We start from the raw sequence: 20489 nt of genomic DNA on the forward strand, positions 1-20489 counted from the left end.
AAAAAATTTGGGGTATATTCTAAGACTGTGTCGGCAGTTAAAATCACATTTAATTTTATGTCACTTTAGATCAGTCAGAAGAATAAAAGAAAGTTCCCGAATGGTTGCTATGGGTTACCACACTTTATTTTTTTGCCCCAATAGATACGTCTGCATGAGCTATGCTTTTAATTTTGTGTCTCGCAGAACATTTTAGGATATAAGATATGTTTGTTTGCAGACAGTAGTTTTGTTTATCAATGTATGTTCTTATAGTTTGTTTGGATAATACAGATCTGTTGGGATAAACACACTTCTCTACATCTTGAAGTACAATGGTACCGGAGGTTGGGTGTGCCCTCCATTCTGCATACAGTAGTGTACACTTCCCATTGCAACTGCAGCCAAGAACTAACTACTGTAACAAAGAACTTTCAATTGTGATACAATAATGCTGCAGCCTGAAGATGTAGAGAGGGTGGCTGGATTGCTCCCTTTCTCTTTTTGTATCATGGATTGTCCACAAAGATATACTTATTAAATGTAAAGTAATAGTGCAGATTAGGCATTAGAAAGATGTGTCTTGAAATAGCAGTGGAACTAGAAGTCTAAGCTTGCCTAACTGGCCGAAAGGCTGGCTGGGACTCGCTGTTCTTGAGTAATTGACGGCCTTGGTTTCTGCAAGCCATAGTCCCCACCCTAGTGCTGCTCTGCAGTTACACGTGATACAATGAATGAAACGACCCTAGTGTCATTCTACACATGGGTACTGTGTAGTTAAGTGATGTTGGGGAACATGTGGAAAATTTGTGGTTCTTCCGTTTTAAAAATGTGTTTTCAGATTTAAGGTCAAGCACTGATATGATGTACATATGTTCTATGCATAAGATATTTCAAAGATTTTGGAAGCATCTCAAGTCATCATGAATGACAACATTGGGTTTACAATATTCTTAGCACTCCTTTTTTTTCTTCCGGTTATTCTTGTAGTGTAGTTTAGGTAAGGATTGGCATTAATCTCAATGTACATCTAAAAATTCTCATATCAACTTCTGAATTCAGGAATCTTTCAGACGCTTATCTGCAGTACTTTGATGCTGATTACAGTGCTTTGCATGCACATGGCATACTGAAGGGTGTGGTTCTCGAATGATGCAAAGGCAGACTTAAAGTGACACTAGACTCAGGTGTTAAATCTTAAAAATGCATTCAAGTACCTTAACTATTAAGAAAAATGTATCTTATTTGTGTATCACTCGGCTGCAGATCCTCAAATCATCTCTGAATTGGTGCGGACACTGTCCTTCCTTCTGGAGGGTGGCTACTTTTCTTCCCCATGGTCCCTGTGTGTGTTGTAAAGTAGTCACCACTCCAAGCTCACTCTCATGATGGACTACAATCTCATGTTTAGTTTACTCATTTGTATTGAGATTGTAGTCCTTCACAGGAGCGAGCTTGGAGCACAAAAGAGAAGAATCGCCCTTGTGAAAGACAGTATTAGACTTCATGGGCTGGCAAATATATGTTTCTTATGTTTCAGTACGTCCAGCTACTGACTTTTGCCCAGCAAAGTTCCTCTTTAAGCAGAAAAACACTTAGGTGAATTAAAACTGGAGCAGACAGAATCAGGAGCCCATAGTAACCAATCAGGCTTTCTCTTTAATTTTCGACACTTGAAGAAAATGAAGAAGTTGATTAGTTGCTAATGGTAATTGCTCCAAATTCTGTCTACTCCAGTTTTGATAAATCGCGCCCATTGCTTCCTAGGTAATACTAGCAGTTCACTGCTTGCTTCACAGACTAGCTCATTATTACTAGTGGTTCCAGAATCAAATCCAGTTGTTTGGATAGTGACTATTGCATTACAATCACCTTCCTTCCCCTTTAATAAAAGTTACACAGTAATAGTCTGCAGCAGTAGGCTGATCTGTGTCAGGCATTTGTGCCAAGAACACAGCCAAGAACTGAACTGGCACATTGATCTACATGATAGTGTCATCTCTAAAATCTCAGCCTAGGAAGTACAGTAGATGCTGACCCTAGATAATGCCTCAAATCCATCCTTTTGTAGAGAAAAGTATGTGAGCACATTGCCAGGGGAAATACTGGGATATAAACAATCACCCTCTTTCCTCCATCAAAATAACATTTGCTGCAGATGTCCCTCAGTGACAAGTTGTCTTTATAGTTTATAAACACAGCATGAGATAATATTTTCCTAAGGTGGGAGCCCTGCGACAGGTGCTGTTTTCAAAACAGCCTTTTTAATGATTGCTGTGTTGGGAAGTGGTCTGCAGCTAATGAGCAGGTCTGAGAATGTTGCTTTAAATAATGTAACAGAGAATTCAACTGTGACTCTCTCTCTTTCGGCATGTGTACAGGTATACTCATGTGTCATAAGTGACCTTTGGTGTGTCTCTAGAATCAGCAAATAAGAGGGTCTCTTTAACCTCACAAGGTTGAATTTATTTATTACAGGTAGTTGTTATATAGCACCAGCAATGTATGCATCGCTTTACACGGTGGCGGACCTAAGGAACAAAGGGCCCTGGTGCAAGATTTTTTTTGCCCCCCCCCCCAAAAAAAAAACACAAACACAGCGCTCTCCTCCCGCAGCGCTCGGCCGGCTGTCGCCCTTTTTGGCCGATATGTTTTGGTGGCCGATATGTTTTGGTGGCCGATATACGGTGCATCCCTAATATTTACAGCAATGCAGAATGGCACAGGCTATAGAGAACTACACATCCCAGCAATACTTTATATAACAATGGCATTTCTGTATAAAGTACTGCTGAGATTTGTAGTCCTCTATAGAGGGGCCATTCTGCATTGCTGCAACAGTACTTTATACAACATTAGGCAAATAATACAAATAATACAATACAAATAATACAAATAATAATTATTTTAATGATAACCTACCCCTGTAGGTTTAGGAGATATGCCTATTTTCTCCCTCATCTCTCTCATGCCCCCTGTTCTTTCCACTATCTTCATATGCCCCCTGGAATACCTGTAGGTCTTATGCTTACACCTTACTTGGCATGCATGCTTTTATATCAGAAGTAAACATACCTCCCTCACTCAACTGCCGGTACATCTTCACCCAGACTGTTTCTGGATGAGATATCAGGTTGATTGGCCAGGTCAGAATTATATAACTGCTGCTCATGTGCATGGGAGTTCATTCATTCCAGCACCAAGGTGTGCTCAGAATTAGTGATGGGCTCAGGTGTGTTCGCAGCTCCACGTGCCGAGCCCACCAGGAAGCTGACAGCGCGCAGCGCCAATCACAGGCACTGAGACATTTCCTGATCTCTGCAGCTGCGGAACCCAGAATGTACACTGAGCTGCCCATGCACAACCCAGTGTACATTCTAAAGAAGATTGTGAACAGGCAGGGATGTTCGTTTTATTGCAGAAGTGGCATAGCATGTTCCTTCTACATTACAATGTCTGCCTTTAGCTTTAGTTGATGAGGGTGCTCTCCGCACACCTTACAGCAGGGGTGCCCACAATTTTTCGTCTGGAGATCTACTTTTCAAATGAGGAGCTCAATGAGATCTACCAATGAAAAAACACCTGCATTCAGGGGCATGTCGGTGCATTGAAATCAATGGCACGGCAGCCGCGCCCCCAGCCCGCAGAGCGATCGCACGCACCCGGTAAAACAGGCACATTAGTGCCTGCATTCCGGGTCTAGTGCGATCTGCAAAAATGCAGCAAGCTGTGCGTTCTACGGGCCGAACACTCTGGAACGCAGACTTTGTGGTGGCCCTCTGTCTTGGCCGTCTCTTCTCTTTCTCCTCGCTCCTTCTCTTTCTCCTTCACATCACACGTCTGACACATTCAGCCGCACTAGCACCGCGGGAGGGAGCTCAGGTCAGTGAGCTGGTCGCGATCTACCAGTGTTTGCTTTGCGATCTACCGGTAGATCGCGATCTACCTAATGGCACCCCTGCCTTACAGTAATCCCGGCCAGTAAGAATGATGGTGCTTGTAGTGACTACCACGGATGGCACCGTGCAAAGTACGAAATGAAAAAGCAGGTCACCAGCACTCAAATTATTTAAATAGATATGTCCTTTTTAATGGACAATTATGTCACGACAATCAACAAAGACGACGTTTCAGGGCCGCGCAGGGTCCCTTCTTCAAGGTCACATCTATCTGCCTTGAAGAAGGGACCCTGCGCGGCCCTGAAACGTCGTCTTTGTTGATTGTCGTGACATAATTGTCCATTAAAAAGGACATATCTATTTAAATAATTTGAGTGCTGGTGACCTGCTTTTTCATTTTACCTTTAGCTTTAGTTATCTTAACTTTAACTAGGGATGTCCAGATACCGATACTAGTATCGGTATCAGGGCCGATACCAGGCATTTTCACAAGTACTTGTACTTGTGAAAATACCCCGATTTTTAAGGCAGATACCGATATATTTTTAGACTGCAGCAGCTGCTGAGCACCTGCGCTTGTGGGGACCTCAGCAGCTTGCTGGTGACCGGCAAGTAGCTGTCCATGGCAGTGCCTGCCTGGTTCTTTATCTCCTCCTCCTTCCCGGTGCAGGCACAGCCAAGGACAGCCCCACGGGTGGAACTACCGGCGGTGCAGCCGTAGTGACCGCCCCAGTGTCCAAAGCTGGGGGATGCCGATGCCTACTGACAGGGGAGGACTGGGCCAGAAGGCAATTGGGGGGCCTGCTCAGGGGGCTGGGGCCCACCAACTGAGAAAATGGAAGCCGGGGACCAGCAGTGGAAAGGATGGATGTCGGGGCCCAGCAGGGGAAAGGATGTAGGTCGGCTCCCAGCAGCGGAGATGGTCTGCTGGTGGAAGAGGCTGGGGCCCAGCTTAGCTGGTCCAGGCGTGGAGGAGGCCGGGTCCCAGCATCGCCGGTGAGGTGGAATGCCCCCAGAGCCACTGCAGATAGCCATATTCAAACGGGTGATTTCGACACACAGCCTGGTGAGATGAATTCTGCTTTGGAAACTTGAATTCTCCGAATACATGTCCCCAAAGCAGAATACTAGTCTGCTTTGGGGACATGTGTTCTGCTTTGGGGACATGTGTTCATGTTACATCTGTATTAAGCCCTGGTGAGAAACTGCCCTAAAATCATCAGTCTGTGTTGTTTTAGAAACAAATGGATAAAGGGATATCACCAGCACGCCAATCAAAGGATTTCAGCCATTTTAATGACAAATGCCATTCAAAATACAAGCACCCGCCTGTATTTGTATATACAGGCAGGTGCTCGTATTGATTATCTATTGATCCGGTAAGTAGTGCAGCAGGATACTCTCTCCAGTTTTAGAAAAAATGTCACATGTCCCTTTAAGAAAAAGTATCGGTAATTTGTATCGGCAAGTACCTGAGGGAAAGTACTTGTACTTGTACTTGGTCTTAAAAAAGTGGCATCGGGACATCCCTAACTTTAACATATCTGGTGCTGGGTCCACTTTATGAGTTTTTGCTCTGGCTTACAGTAAAGAATTTGCCTGTCACCAACTTATCTGACTGACCATTGTGCAGACACTTATAAGCCCATTTCAGGCAGTGATGACTCCTCACCTTGCTTCAGTGTCATATCCTCTCATTTGCTGACTTGCTCCTGACCTTCTGCAGCTCCTTCCTGTGTGCCCCAGCAGACGCACACAATATTTATGCACCCTGGTATGCTGTTTGCATGGAAAGCAGGTCACAGGTCACAGAGGAAGGGTGTGGGTCAGCTCTGAGTCTGCACAAACAAACCCTTGTTAACTCCATGAGCTCCTTGGACATTTTTGGTACATCCCGGCTTCAAGGGCTTAAAGCAATCTCACTTCTGCATTAGCAGTAGTGTTTTGTTCAGCAGGCTCAGGGCTTAAATGTAAAAGTGATGTGGAGGGCTGTAGCCCCCCGCCCAACCACTCTCTTCTGTTCCCCCTGGTACCTGGGCTCATCCACTCCTCCTGAGAGTCCAGGACCACAACAAACAGCATCAGGATGTTGAGCTTGAGGACAACGGGAAACATCCCCTCCTCCATGTTTTCTGCACAGGGTAAACCTGGAAGCGCTCACCTCTAAGCATTTAAGGGTTCAGAGCTTTAAAAATCCCAACTCGTTTGCTGGAGCAAAGGGCAGGGGAGACATCGGGTCTAATAGATCCCTTATGTCTCCATATTGAGTACCTGTCATCTGCCCAATGCTATCACATAGAGGACTTATTATCCCCCTTGTGATAGCAACACAGTTAAATTAAAAAAATGTAAATTATACTAAAATAATGGTCAGGTGACAGAAAATATTATTTACATTTCTATCAAATAATTGATGAAAAGGGACCGAACTCCTCTAATACCGTCGTTTGTCCAGACTACGTAGGATGTGGCACTCCTGGGAATGGTTGTGCAGTTTTGTGTGTGATTGGGTCCATTCACTATTTATTATATATGACAAATGACCACTTTGTAACATAAAGTAGGCTTTATATACCCTGAGCTGTACTTGAACATAACTGGACATTAAACAAGGAATGTTGTTCACAAAATGCACCACGCATACAGGAGAGGCTTCTTTATGCGAGCTGCAGCAGCTACTAAACAGGCTCCTATTCAGCTTTATGTAATAGACAGAAGCATACTCATAATCCTAAACCAGCAGAACACTGCAATGTGCTAAATGCCCCAACGTATAGCAACGTATCCACAGATTTGACTTCAGAAAGCTGGAAGCTCATTGGGTGCTCTGGGTTCATCATTGTTCTGGAAACTGATATTATGAATGAGCCGAATTCATAATACAGTAAACTCTCGGTTATCCGGTATTCAACTAACCAGAACTCCCATCTAACCAGAACGAAAATCCCCTGTGCACTCACTGCTCTGCTGATCTGCGGCATGTATTATCCTGGAAATGATCGTGTGTCTATTTGTCTTAATTTGCTTTTGATTACTGCATTGCAATATTAATATAACGTCAATACTGAGTTTATGTTATGGTATGGTATAGTATGGGGTTTGGCATAAGTTAGACCTATATTTAATAGTAACTCTCAAGGAACCAGAAACTACATTGATCTGGAATCTACCAATCCCAGTGGAGGCCGGATAACGGGGAGTTTACTGTATCAGTCTTGCAATATTTTATAACAACCAATCAGCCTTGGTTGACATGAACTGTACACGCCGGCCTTTTCTCGTGTGAATGAGGCCTTAGGGTGGAAGGTCCAGGATGCCCAATATGAATTGTACTGCATGTCCCCATCATACGTAGTTCTGCTCCTGGTTGTGCACACATCCTCTGTGTATGCCACAATCCTTTCTGCAAACTGCTAATGTGCCTTTATCTGTGTTACAGAAATATCTGTAAATGCCACACAGTCCTCCTCCACACAGAACTCAGGCGGTTACTTTAGCCCTGGTCTACAACCGTCTAAATATAGCTCAACCCCGGACCTTCAATGCTTCTTTCATGATTAATCTTCAGTGCTGCTCTGCAGGAGTCTGCAAATCCGGACACCTGACACAAGCAATGCAGCAGAAGGCCACACTACAGGGAATCAATGACACTGGCGGACACGACAGCACAGCTCAGCCTTTCCAAACTAATACTGTGCTGTGTCTGCTGCAGTTTTTTGAAAGGGTCTGTCTGCCCAATGCTGATATTTTAGAAATAGGTGGACAACAGTAAGTGGAGTTTCCCCTTCTTCAGTGAGATTCTTAGCTTCTGCTCCTTCCCCTCTTCACTATGGAGTCTGATGTCTACTGCATTCTCCACCATGTAAAGTAAATACAAATTCTCCAGGCCTTGTAGTGGCTAAAGCAGGTGGTTGGAGAATGGGACTAATTTTTCCACCTAAGAGACATTCAAAGCCTAAAGCTGACTGTATACTATACAATCTGATTGTACAATCACTGCACAATAAACTTTAGGTTTACCAAAATATGCAATATGAGAATAAACAAACAAATGATTCAATACAAAGTGGATGGTCGATTTAAATGAGACTGTAGAAATGTATACTGTATGCACCGATACCGATACTAGTATCAGTATTGGTGCAGATACCGAGTATTTGGGCGAGTACTCGTACTCGCCCAAATGCTCCGATACCTACCCCTTTACTTGAGCTTCCGGTATTAGGAAGCCGGCTCCATGCTCCCTCGTCACTTGCTGCCAGGCTTCCTAGTTGGTTGGAAAGCTCGCCAATCAGGGATCTGGGCGCCCAGCTTTCTGATTGGCCAGGAAGCCGGCTTCATGCTCCCTCATCTAGTGATGAGAAGCATGAAGACGGCTTCACTGCTAATCGGAAAGCCGGGTGGCGAGTCTGTACATGCTGCCCGGCTTGGCTATTCAGGAAGCCAGGTGACGAGTCATTACGCGCCACCTGGCTTCCTTGGGACTTCCGATATCGGTATTCAGCGAGTACCGACATTTTTTTTTATCAGTACTCAATACGGAAAAACCGGTATCGGTGCATCCCTACTGCATAGTCAACTTTTTGGTTTTCAATGGAAACACTGTTGTAAGTGATAACTGTCAAAGCTGGGGTCTCTAACTTGTGAGGAGATTTTGTCTTACTTCCTTTTATGGCTCAGACATTGGATATGAAGGAAAATCCCTCCAACATGAATTCAGATTACGACTAAAACCTGAGAGAGGATTAAAATGAAGTAAGATTTTAATTATTTCTATTTTTTTCTTTTTGAATATGGGTGTAACATGAAACCTGGGCAGAAAGGTAAACAGCCTTCACACTGCCTTTATTTTGATTCTGAGCCTCCACTGGGATAAAATCACCGCTTGGTGATCTCTGCACAATCCATAATTGTATTAATAGAGAACAGACCTGCAATATCCTGGCAACAAGAACAAACAGCTTCAAATTAATAGATATAGAAAGGATTATAGTAACAAATTTTATTAAGAGTCATGTAAAGGCAAATGCAGGTCAATGCACAGCAATGATAGGATAATGCGAGTTTAATGGAGACCTTTGTCAAGTGATACATGCTGACATCCTGTGCTGCTAGCTGCCTGGCTGTCATGCTGATCCTATGGTTTTAATACTTTTGGAGTCACTGACGTGGAATAACTATGCAGATCAGGAGCTCCGACTTCAGTTACTGCATGCTGGGTCGATAACTAAAAGCATTGTAAATCCAAGACAGCGAAGCATTTAGCGTTTTCTGGAAGTCAGCAATGGCAGACTGCACATTTCTTTCAGTATAGATCTCATTTAAATGGCAGGTGATGGTGCGCATATCAAGTGAACAGGCCGTTGACAACAAGCACGTTTGCTTTAACATCAGAGATGAATGGACAGTTGTACAATGTTTGTAAGTCATCCTGCCGCTGGCAGTAACAATATTTGCCTCCCAATATGACTGTTCAGACACAATACAACAGACTTGGGCATTTTTCGGCCCGCGGGCCATATCTGGCCCGCTGACCGGTGCTCCATTATGGCAGCCTCCAAATCCATTGCATCCACTGCAAACCATAGCACAGCATAGGACGGCAATCGGTCCGTGTTTGGACCATGTTTCTCCTCGGTCCTTGGTTGCTAGGACCACTGGCATCCTAGCAACCAATCACGTCAGAGTTCCTCCTCTGCAGTCATTACTTGCTGGGACCTGCACTGTGCTGTCCTAGCAACCATTTACATTGGGGTCCTCCTCTACAGTCATTGGTTGCTCGGACCATTGGGGTTGGGGTTTGGCATGTGTAGTTTCCCACCCAGTTACAACTAATACATGGTACTGTGCAATTCACCTACTGTGTGTTACAGTGCGGCAGGGGCGTTGCATGCACAACTTTTATTAACGGCACCACAACATATGGTATTAAAGGAGAATTATAAGGTGAGTGATTTTCACTCAGCCTCATAATCTGACCCGACCTGTGACAATTAAACTGTCACAGGTCGGCTCAGTAGATCGGGAAGTGAGCGAAAACATACAGTCGTTCGCTCACTTCTCGATCTATCCGTGCAGAGAGTGCTGACTGTCACTCACGGCTCACTGCAGGGATTCCCCCCTCTCCCCTGTACGATCCTCCTGCGATGACTGGCGGAATGGACGGGGGAGGGGTGGGTACAGCTGGCTCTGCCTCTAGATAGGCAGAGTCAGCTGTCACTCACGCAGCTGGGTGGATCCAGACAGCATTGTCGGGATTCCGTTCCGGCTGCGGCGTCTCAGTATACCGCGAGCAGTAGCTCGCGGTATACTGAGCTTTGGGTGACGGGAGGACGCTAGTTTGTGTCCTCCCGTTACCCTCAGGACAGGGATGGCCAAACTCCGGCCCTCCAGCTGTGGTGAAACTATAAATCCCATGAAGCATCTCTCTCCGGGAGTCATGTCTGTGTCTGTGAGAATCTTGCAAAGCCTCATGGGATTCGTAGTTTCACCACAGCTGGAGGGCCGCAGTATGGCCATCCCTGCCTTAGGAGAACTATGGGGAAAAGCCCCGACCCCATAGATCTCCTTTAAGGTCCGCTTGTTGTGGCGCAGTTGAACACATTGTGGCCAGGAGGTGTGTTTGGGGTGCCATTTTTAAATGAATGACAGTGCAATGCACTTGCCGCACTGTAACGCAGGGTTAGTGTACGGTACGATGCGGTAACCGGTTTGGCTTTATACAGCCGTCCCAGTTTCTTATGTGAAAACCTTAATTGGCCACTCCTGTAATACAGGAAGCAACATACAGGCAGATCATGAAGCAGACATCATACCACGTATAGTATCATGTTCCTTATGATTCACCAAGGTGCTGTGTAGTATCACGAGCAGTTCCATCCTCCACCTGTATGAGAAAGACCACGAGATCATTTATCACTGAATACAATGGATGACCTAAATATTTTATTTGCTCAACCAGTCAGCTTTTTGTGCTTGTCTTTCACGCTCAGCTGTTGCAGGACATCAGTGTTGGTGCCATAGAATATCTGCTCCATTCCACAGTGATGACAAGCTGGGGGCTCTCGAGGGTTGGTGTGGGTGAGAACCGCAGGAAGAATGAACTGTTAATTCCTGAGATAGCAGTGCCGACTGCAAGGCATAAACACACTAGACTGCTATGTCCTGCTAGTAGAATATTTGCTTTTGGGTAGTACGCCTTACTATGTGGTATTTGTAGTATAGGAACTTACTATGATCACCAGCTTTACTATACTATGTCTTCCGAAAATGAGGTGTCCACAGTTACCTCCCATACATACATGTATGGGGGGTAACATAAAGGATCAGTTGGTTAATAATCAGATTGTTTAAAAAAAAAATTGCATTTAAAAAAGTTTAATGCTGAACTCAAGGCGGATAGACAAAGTACAACCTAATGCAGCTCTGTGATCTTTAAAGGAGAACTATGGGGTCAAGGGTTTTCCCCATAGTCCTCCTTAGGGTAACGTGAGGACACAAACTAGCGTCCTCCCGTTAGAGGAAGAAGCACCACAAGTAGCCAATCAGTTGATGTGCTGATAAGAATAATCCTGATAGGAAGATGAAGCAGAGTGACAGATAGATGAGCTTATCAATGTGCTGCTTCTCCTTTCACTGTTCAGCCACATGGAGGGAGTTGGTCCAGGGCAGGGGTGGGCTATATCTGGAGTGGAACTACAAATCCTATGAGGCACTTTATTGGACAGCACATAAATTGTTATACAACAAATGTGCTATGATAGAAATATGAGAGCTGTCATTGTTGATTTAAAGCAAAACTCTGGAAAATTTGTTTTATTAACCGTTGCAGTGGGGCTAACCCCGCACTGCAGGGGTTAAGTGCTCGTTTTGGTCTAGGGAGGAATATTAAAAGTTATACAGTACTCACCTGATCTGGCTTGTTCTTAGATGGGTCTCAGGAGCCTCTTTCCCCCTTTGCTCCAGTGGTCTAAGGTCCATGAGTCATCAAGTTCTATACACAGTGTATTAGGGCTGCAACCAATTAATCAATTAATCGATAATGAGAATAATTGTCAATTGTCAATTATTCTCATTATTGATTAGTTGGTTGGATCCCTTAGCTCTCTCCTCCAAGCAGGCAAGCAATAGAGCTGCCATCTCTGGAATCTTGCCACGGGCAGCTATCATTCCCTGGCTGAAGCTATCCAAGCTCCATGTGCTTACAATACAATTCTTTAAAAACAATTATAAAAGGCAGGTAAAAAGACATTTTCGGTTCTGCCTGCAGATTCTGCTGCAGGAGGTGCGTTGCAGTGTCATTCATTTCAATGGCCCCCCACCGCGCCTGCCACCCACAGTGTGATCGCCCGCACTGGAACGCACCGTACCGCGATGCCATGCAATTGCAAAAAATTGTGCATACAGTTTTATTGTGAAGTAAACTTTGTTTGTAACACTGCACTTCTGTATTTTATTTAAAATGATGGATGGTATTTATTAGGGATGCACCGATACCGCTTTTTCACTATTTATTTTTGGTACTCGCTGATACCGAATACCGATACCAGAAGTCCCATTAGGGAAGCCAGGCGGCGTGTAATGACTCGCCACCTGGCTATCCGATTTGCCAGTTAGCAGGCTCTATGCTCCCTCAAGCAAGGAGCTGCCTTTCTGGCCAATCTGGAAGCGGGGGTGGGAGGGGAGGGGGGCTAGTGATTCGCTGCCCGGCTTCCTGATACCGGAATTGACACCAATACCAATATTAGTATCAGTGCACCCTTAGTATTGATTTAATTGTATTTGTATTTGATTAACCAATAAATGGAAAAATAATTGGCAAACTAATCGATTATGAAAATAATCCTTAGTTGTAGCCACACAGTTTATAGGACATGAGGATGCTGAGGAACATACCATCGCTGCAGCGGAGGAGGAGACAGGCAGCAGGGAGCACTGTCACAGCAAGCCATCTGCAAGGATCGGGTGAGTATAACTTTGTTATTTTCTTCCCTAGACCAAAATGAGAAGTTAACCCTGGTAGTGCAGGGGTATCACCACTGCAAGGGCTACTAAAAACTCTTCAAGGTGCAAGTTCTAGGCCTGTCATTCAATTCCTGGCTTCACTACCTAGTGCAGGACTGATTTAGTTTCACTTTAATATTGGGGCTTGATTTTTCTTGACTTCATGGCTAAGTTGCAGTAGCTGACACCCACATGCTCACTCAACTGACCACTGATGTGCTCTCATTGGACAGTAGAAGGGTTCATTTATGAAGTCAGGACCCAATAACAACAAAAAATGCACGTTTGCTGCTTTTGCTTTTTTTTGCATTGCGTGTTTTTTGCACATTTTTATGCACATGTGCCCATTCCCATCAATGTGTCAAGATCTGCTCACAAAAATGTGCAACTGTATGTACGCACGTACAAATGTGCAAAAATGCGCTACACATAAATGTGCCGAACACCCGCATATTCCCTGTCGCTCAGGAGTGAATGCAGGCTCAGGCTAGGTTCACACCCGCACGACACCCGGGATGGCCGATCGTGTGCTAATGCACATAGCAGTTGCCACGCGGCCCCATTGATTTCAATGGGTTGACATCCAAGCGGCAATTGCTAAAAAAATGTACCTTTTTATGCGACAGGCGGCGGAATCGCAGCTGGAAACCGCACGATCCGCCTGGCGGGAATGGGGTGCCATTGAAAAATAATGGCACCCACAGCCACGGTCAGGAGTCACCCAGGTGTGAACCTAGCCTAAGGCCCCATTCACACCTGACCGTTTTGTAGCGCGTCCTACGCTCGATGAACGCTCTACAAAACGGTCAAAAAAATAAATAGCATTGTAGTCAATGGTATCGTTCCCACCTGTCCGTATTTCCGCCCGTCCCGAACGCACTACAAAACGGCCCACGCATGAAAAGGTCCCGGAGCGTTTTTTGCTGCGTATTGGTCCGTTTTGTAGGGCGTTTTCCATTTGTATACTGCCAAGTAGCCTTTGGAATCGCACGACGGTCGCGCGGCTTTTTTACCGCGAATCGCGGTAAAAAAAACGCGTGACGGTCGCGCGACAGACGCGCATATTACAATACGCATAGGTGTGAATGGGGCCTAAAAGGTAATAGCAAGGTAACAAGTTCTAATGTAGCAATGTAGCAAGTTCTAAATGTCTTCTCTTAGCCAGGACTAGTATTATTATTATTATTTAAAGTTACAAAGTTATAGTAGGTGAGGTTGAATAAGGACATCAGGCCCATCAGGTTCAACCTGTGTGTGTGTGTGTGTGTGTGTGTGTGTGTGTAATGCTAGGAACCTGCATGTTTTGTAAAGTGTAACATTGCATACAGGTACACTTTAGGGCTACTCTTCACACTGAGCCTCCTTTATACAGCATACAGAATACAGGCTCAGTTCCAAGAAAGTTGAGTCACACATCCCCCCCCCCCCCCCCCTCGCCCCCCCTGCCCGCATCCACGCTCCACACGCCGCACCTCCTCCCCGCCTCACACTCACCGCCCGCCCACATCCACGCTCCACACGCCGCACCTCCTCCCCGCCTCACACTCACCGCCCGCCCACATCCACGCTCCACACGCCGCACCTCCTCCCCGCCTCACACTCACCGCAAAAAAAAGTGAGAGCTGAGCCAAGATTCTACAGTGTGAACAATATTCCTTAAAAGGGTTCACAAGACTATCAAAGAGCCAGGAGCAAGGACAGCCCAGACAGGCTGGAGTGATTCACTGATTGATGGTGTTAATGTACAGTCTCCCTGTATATTATATACATCTTATATTCTTGGCATCCTTTCCATCGTTAGACCTCTGAAGGCAAATGTTAGACATACAATATGTTTGAACTCAATTTTAAAGGCTGCAGAATGAGGGGTTTTCACTCAAGACTCTAACTTTCAATTTTAGTTTTCGATAGACTTGGGAAGTGTAAATATTCATGTCTATGTCCCTGTTGAATATATTGCATTTCACTGTCAATCTTTGTGACAACAGGGCAAGAAATGAGGAGAGCTGTTATTGGACACACAGATACAGTATAATAATAACCTGGCAGAGGTTCTAAACCTTCTCTATTATACTGAAAAAAGTAACATTATTCTATTGTGAAATCTTCCTACTACAACTAATAAAGTTAGTAGTACTGGCCTGCCTCCTTCAGTCTAAGCAGTCTATGTCCCCTGCAGGTTGTTATCCCATGTATATTGTATAGCACTGCGCAAGCTGTTATATAATAATACAATTATAATAATGCCATTTAAAAAAAGTCATCAGCCCACCGATGAAGTTGCACCTCTTCTCGCGCATGCGCTGCACACTACTCTGTTTAGAAGAAGCTTTTCCTCACAAGATCTCACAAGCTCCAAGAGGGGAGGTTTCTCTTTTTTAACATTCTACTTAGCTTACACCAGTTTCTGGTAAAGACTACCCCATGTTTTCACAGCTCTTTAAAGAACTCTTCCCCAAGCCAAGGACAGAAATATTAGGTTTTTTCCCAAGTGAATTCTATTGTAAAGCTTCAGTGTCCCAATCAAATGATGGACTTATCTGAATGACTGGATCGGGTGAGCATAATGTCATGTCTGTAGACACATTTACAAATTTGTGTATGTAGCGCTCAGCCTTGAAAGGAGCTGCTGGATGAACGGGTGTCCTAGCCTGTCTGGGATTTTTAGCAACCTGGCTGCTCTGATAGCATTTACCACCCTCTGTGGCAAATGATAAAGTGAGATCCAGACTGTAGATGTGATGCTGAATAAAGTTTATTGTAGAACTTCAGGGAGAGAGGTTTAGGGCTAGGAACCTCTTTACATGGTAGAACAAAGTATCTGCTGCCATCACAGACTAGGACAGTGATGGTGAACCTTTTTGAACCCGAGTGCCCAAACTGCGACGCAAAATCAATTTATTTATCTCAAAGTGCCAGCGCTGAAAATAAGTTTAGTATTGCAGTTTGGGCGCTCGGGTTTAAGAAACGTTCAACATCACCGGCTGCCTGCAGAGACGGATATCGGCTCTGCCTCCATCAGGCTAAAGGTGCCCATACACCTTACGACCATCGCAAGACTTTTGTCTTGCGATGGTCGTATGCTTATTGAAAGCTCATACGATCTGTCCACCTTGGACGAGCAGATCGTACTTGCGATCATCGAAAGCCACGCTGTCAATGACAGGCAGCCGCCTGTTGTATTCTGATCCCCGCACAGCACACACGCCGGAACATACAGCTGTCCCTCCGTAGACTAGGACCTTTAAGCCAAATGTGAATGAATCAGAAGTCACCAGTCCATTCAAGAACATACCCTCCAGTCATAACAGAGGCTCACTTCTCAGGTTCCTCATCCTATTGAAGTTACTCTGTCATCTTCATCCTTAGTGTCAGCCACTGGCCCCCCAGACTCAGGCCTCAGTCTGAGTACATGGCGAGTCCCCTAGGCTTTAGGCCTAGCCAAATCGGACAGTCAGTAGCAGCCTCCCCTCAGGTAGGTCCCAGGGGAGAAACAGAGCCTCACGTGGTCCGCCCCACATTTTTATGTCCTCTCCCAGCATGCACCACTGGCCATGAACCTTCTAGTGATTGGCCAGGGAGACATAGATTTTTATAACAATCTCTCATTGGTTACTCTGCTCTGGGGCAAGGATAGACCCAGCAGCAGGCAGATGCAAACAATAACAGACTGATAGGGGAAACCAACTGAGCTTAGACTATTAGATCAGTATAAGATTTACAATCTGACAATTCTACATTTACTAAGCACTCCTGCTTACAGGGTGCTACACGTACATTGGCTTCAGACTGGGAAGCAAGTCTAATGCAGTATGCTTTTGTGTTGCTTTAACTTTGTACCAGTGTTTAAGTAGCTTTGATCTCCTATGGACTTGCTTCTGAGATGCTTATAATTAACACATGAGTTGCTTTGCACTGTGCCTGACTTTCTTTCAGTTGCTTTTGCATTTACATTGACTTGTATGAGGAAGAAGAGCAGTCCAGATGTAGACAAATGCTCATGTACACAAGCCCTGTTGCTTGTGTTTAAAGTGGACTTGATGTCATAAAGTGAATATTTGCTATATTATAGGGAACATTTAGAAATGTTAATTGTGTGTAAGCAGTACTGGTAAAAATCTACCTTTTGCTTTGATTTCCTCATTTGATATACAGTAGCAGTACTCTTTCTGACATGTGACCTAAGCACTCCTGTTTTGTCCAATAGTTATATAGCTGCAGTGAGCTTATCTAAGGTGCTGCTTTGATATGACACAACAAAGCCCTGCTGCTCTACCAAAATGGCTGCCTTCACACAGAGACACAGTACAGAACAAGGCATGGTAGGTCAGCTATGTAGAAAAGGAACAGCTGCAGGCAGACCACAGGCAATACTGGTGACTAGTCCTTTGCCCATTGACTTTCCCTTCTGGGGCATATCTCGCAAAGCACATGTGATTTCCGATATTGTTACACTATGTTTTTCTATTATTGTTCTTTGTTGTGTAGTTTGTTAAACAAATACTGAATGTATACTCTTTTGTTTCTTAACAGATCTTTATAACTGCTCATTGATCTCGGCAGGAGCATCATGTCATCAAAGGTAAAGACTTGGAAGAGGGGTGGGGATAGAAGATATTTATCCAGATACAGTTTATATTACATCTTATAAGCACAGTGGTTATTTCACTTTAAGGAAAGTTGTGTCAGATACATAAGGGGATGATTTATAACTCTTCCATCCAGCTATTTGCTGGGTAAATTCCATTTGCAAGGCATTCCTGCCACTAGATGGAGCCGAGGAGACTAATAATTTCCTGTGCTTCTCAGCTCCATCTAGTGCTGGGAATGCTGTGCAAACATAATTTGTTCAGCGTATGGCCGGGTGGAAGAGTTATAAATCTTCACCTAAATGTTTGCACAAGCAGCTTACTTCCAGCTAAGTATTCCCACCTCGCAAATGCAAATACTATCTCCTTGGTACACTATTTAGGGTGCAAGATGCACAATGTACCATTTTTGTGATTGGCTGTTCCAACTACAAGCACACAGCAATATTGAAAACTTTAGAAAAGACTGAGTTACACCAGTCAAGAGATAGTTTGCTTTGGCTTGAGAAACCTTTTGAATCTCTAACACGAAAATACGATGTCATGATTCTGATGCCTGATTATTATTGTTAATTCTGTGTGAGTTTTCCTTGCCCTCTTTATTCAGAGTTTTGTGCTCAGAAAATTCCTGGGTCTGCTTGGTAATGAGATTATTGTAGGTGGAGTTGGGTTCATCACTTTTACCTGGTTTCTGAAGGTCCCCACACAGCTTACGATAATCGTACGATTGTCGTAAGGTGTGTGGAAGCCGTGCGACCTCTACTACTGTAAGGTCACACGACTTTAAACTTACGAACATGTTTCAAAACCCACCGAGCATCGTACGATGTACGGCGGGTGTGTAGCATTTTCGTGAGATAAAAGCCGGACGGGCCGGTGTGCGCAAGCGCACACTGCCCGTTCGGCATTGCGGTCATCGGAAGCCCGCACCTCAGTGGGCGTGGCTTACGATCGTCGCAAGTACGATCTGCCTATGCAAGATAGGCAGATCGTACGTTTTTTTAAGTACCTTACAACCATCGCAAGACAAAAGTCTTGCGATGGTTGTAAGGTGTGTGCCCAGCCTTAGATGTAAAAATGTCGGCAACACGTGTTTCTATTCACAGCAGATTTCCATTCAATTAGCTAGTTTAAACAGCAGCTATAATGATTTTTGGTAAATTTTATTTCAGTGTTCCCTTACTTCCTGTCTCTGTGACATCCGTACGGGAAGTAAGGGGTTCGGGCATCAGAAGGCATGGACAGTAATAAAAACATTGTCAGAAGTTCTAACCTTTCACCATTCTACTAAAAATGTGTCTTTTTTTTAGTCTTTGTCCACATCGGGGAGATTGGCCATCACTCCATTCAAAACAATATAAAACATTTTGTTAGAAATGGGCTATACATTTAAGTTTTAACTATATGTAAACAATATTTGCTTTACAAATAAACTTTTAATATATAAAAAAAATATTCCGAAAGGCCTATAGGCTAGGTACAGAAAGAAGACAACACAGCCTGCTTTGTGGCTTGCTTTGTCTTACTGAATCTTTATGCCATAAGGCATTAGTCACTGCGGTGTGTCAACATTGTGTATCATTTAACTGTATGCACCTTATATCCAGTTACAAAAAGATCATTTATTCAGGGATGTAAATATAAATTTGAGCTGATTTATTGCTAAAAGGTGGTAACATTGGTATCCTCATTATAGAATGACATTATGAAAAGTAAAGTTAAGAAAAGTGGACCTGCACCAGCCAATCTGATATTGTAATTCTCCAGTTCAGAGAGTAAATATCTAGAAAGGGATTTGCTTTTTGTATAAGAAAGGTGTTACTTCAATGCTTCCAAAAACAAAGGGTGCCCTGATTGGGCCCACCGTGACAATAGGGGACTGAAGTTAGCACAAAAGTTTTGTTTACAGAATCCAGATAGTGAACTGATTGGCTAACTGGTCAGGAGACAGCATAGCAGGTCCATGAGAACTGGTGACAAGTGTTTGACAGTCATTGCCATAATATTAATTAGCATGAGAATGGCTTGGGTGGACCCGTGACTGGGTCCACCCAAGGTGATGGAGTGCACTTTTCTCCAGCAACCAATTAGAAGTCATTCTCTGATCAGACTAATGTAAATGTAGACATCATCACTTTTCTTTGCACTTATTCAATAAGCTTCTGTATGGGTTAGTTGGGCTGTGTCAGCATTCCGTGTTTTATTACGTTCTGATTACATAACTTGTATCTTTCACATAACTTCCAATACTAGGATGAATAGTTTGTATTCTTAGAATGTGTTCTTGGTGTCGAGTAATAGAGTATAGAGAAAGCCAGTCATTTCCCAGCACAGCCTATTTAAGATCTTGTGCCAAGGCATGCTAAGCGTGTCACATCTCCCCAAGATGGGATATTTATAGTAGTGAGTCAACCAAGATGATTCAGAGATTGGAGAGACAGGAATCTTATTCTGCCAAGAAAATATGTAGAGGTCGCACGAGAGGCAGCAGACTGTATGACCCCATTTCAAATGTTTTATTCTAAAATATCAAAAATATCTACATTCTTAGGTTTTAAAGTAGGCGTATGCCAAAATCAGCCGCTCTGTCTTGGCCGTCCTGCTTCTTGCAATAATAAAGTCTAAAAAAAATATACCAGAATAATTGTTTTGCAGAAAATGCTGCTATGGTATCCTACAGTTGCTGGTCATATGACCAGATGCGCAGGCATTGGTCACATGATCTAAGGTGACGGGGGTCTCAGAAAACTGACAGGTAGGGACAGATTTGTAATCAGCAGCTCTGGCTGAACTCTGATCCCGCCTTCATTTGAGATCCGATTGTTGGCTGCTGTGGGAGCCTGAAGCAGGACTTTCCGCAGGATAGGTAAATACTGCAGGGATTTGTCTTACTATTAATTGCTGTAAAGTGGAGGATGGTCCGGGCAGTGAAGTTGTTATTTTGATATATACCATATTTATTGCTGCTAAACAACAGCTCAAGGCTCTCCTTTTAAAGATTACATGTCATCAGAATATA

The 20489-nt window shown here is 44.1% G+C and overlaps 1 protein-coding gene across 1 annotated transcript in view; it reads left to right on the forward strand.

Annotated features, from left to right (window-relative positions):
* Positions 1 to 20489, forward strand: part of ANXA6 (annexin A6) — an 84057-nt gene that overhangs the window by 628 nt on the left and 62940 nt on the right. The window contains exon 2 of the mRNA XM_018555595.1: positions 17415 to 17463. Coding sequence (XP_018411097.1) covers positions 17452 to 17463 — 12 coding nt within the window. The 5' untranslated portion in view covers positions 17415 to 17451. The remainder of the gene's footprint in view (positions 1 to 17414; positions 17464 to 20489) is intronic.

The sequence above is a fragment of the Nanorana parkeri genome, unplaced genomic scaffold (assembly GCF_000935625.1).
Source record: "Nanorana parkeri isolate BGI_ZX_2015 unplaced genomic scaffold, ASM93562v1 scaffold203, whole genome shotgun sequence".
NCBI classification, from domain to species: domain Eukaryota; kingdom Metazoa; phylum Chordata; class Amphibia; order Anura; family Dicroglossidae; genus Nanorana; species Nanorana parkeri.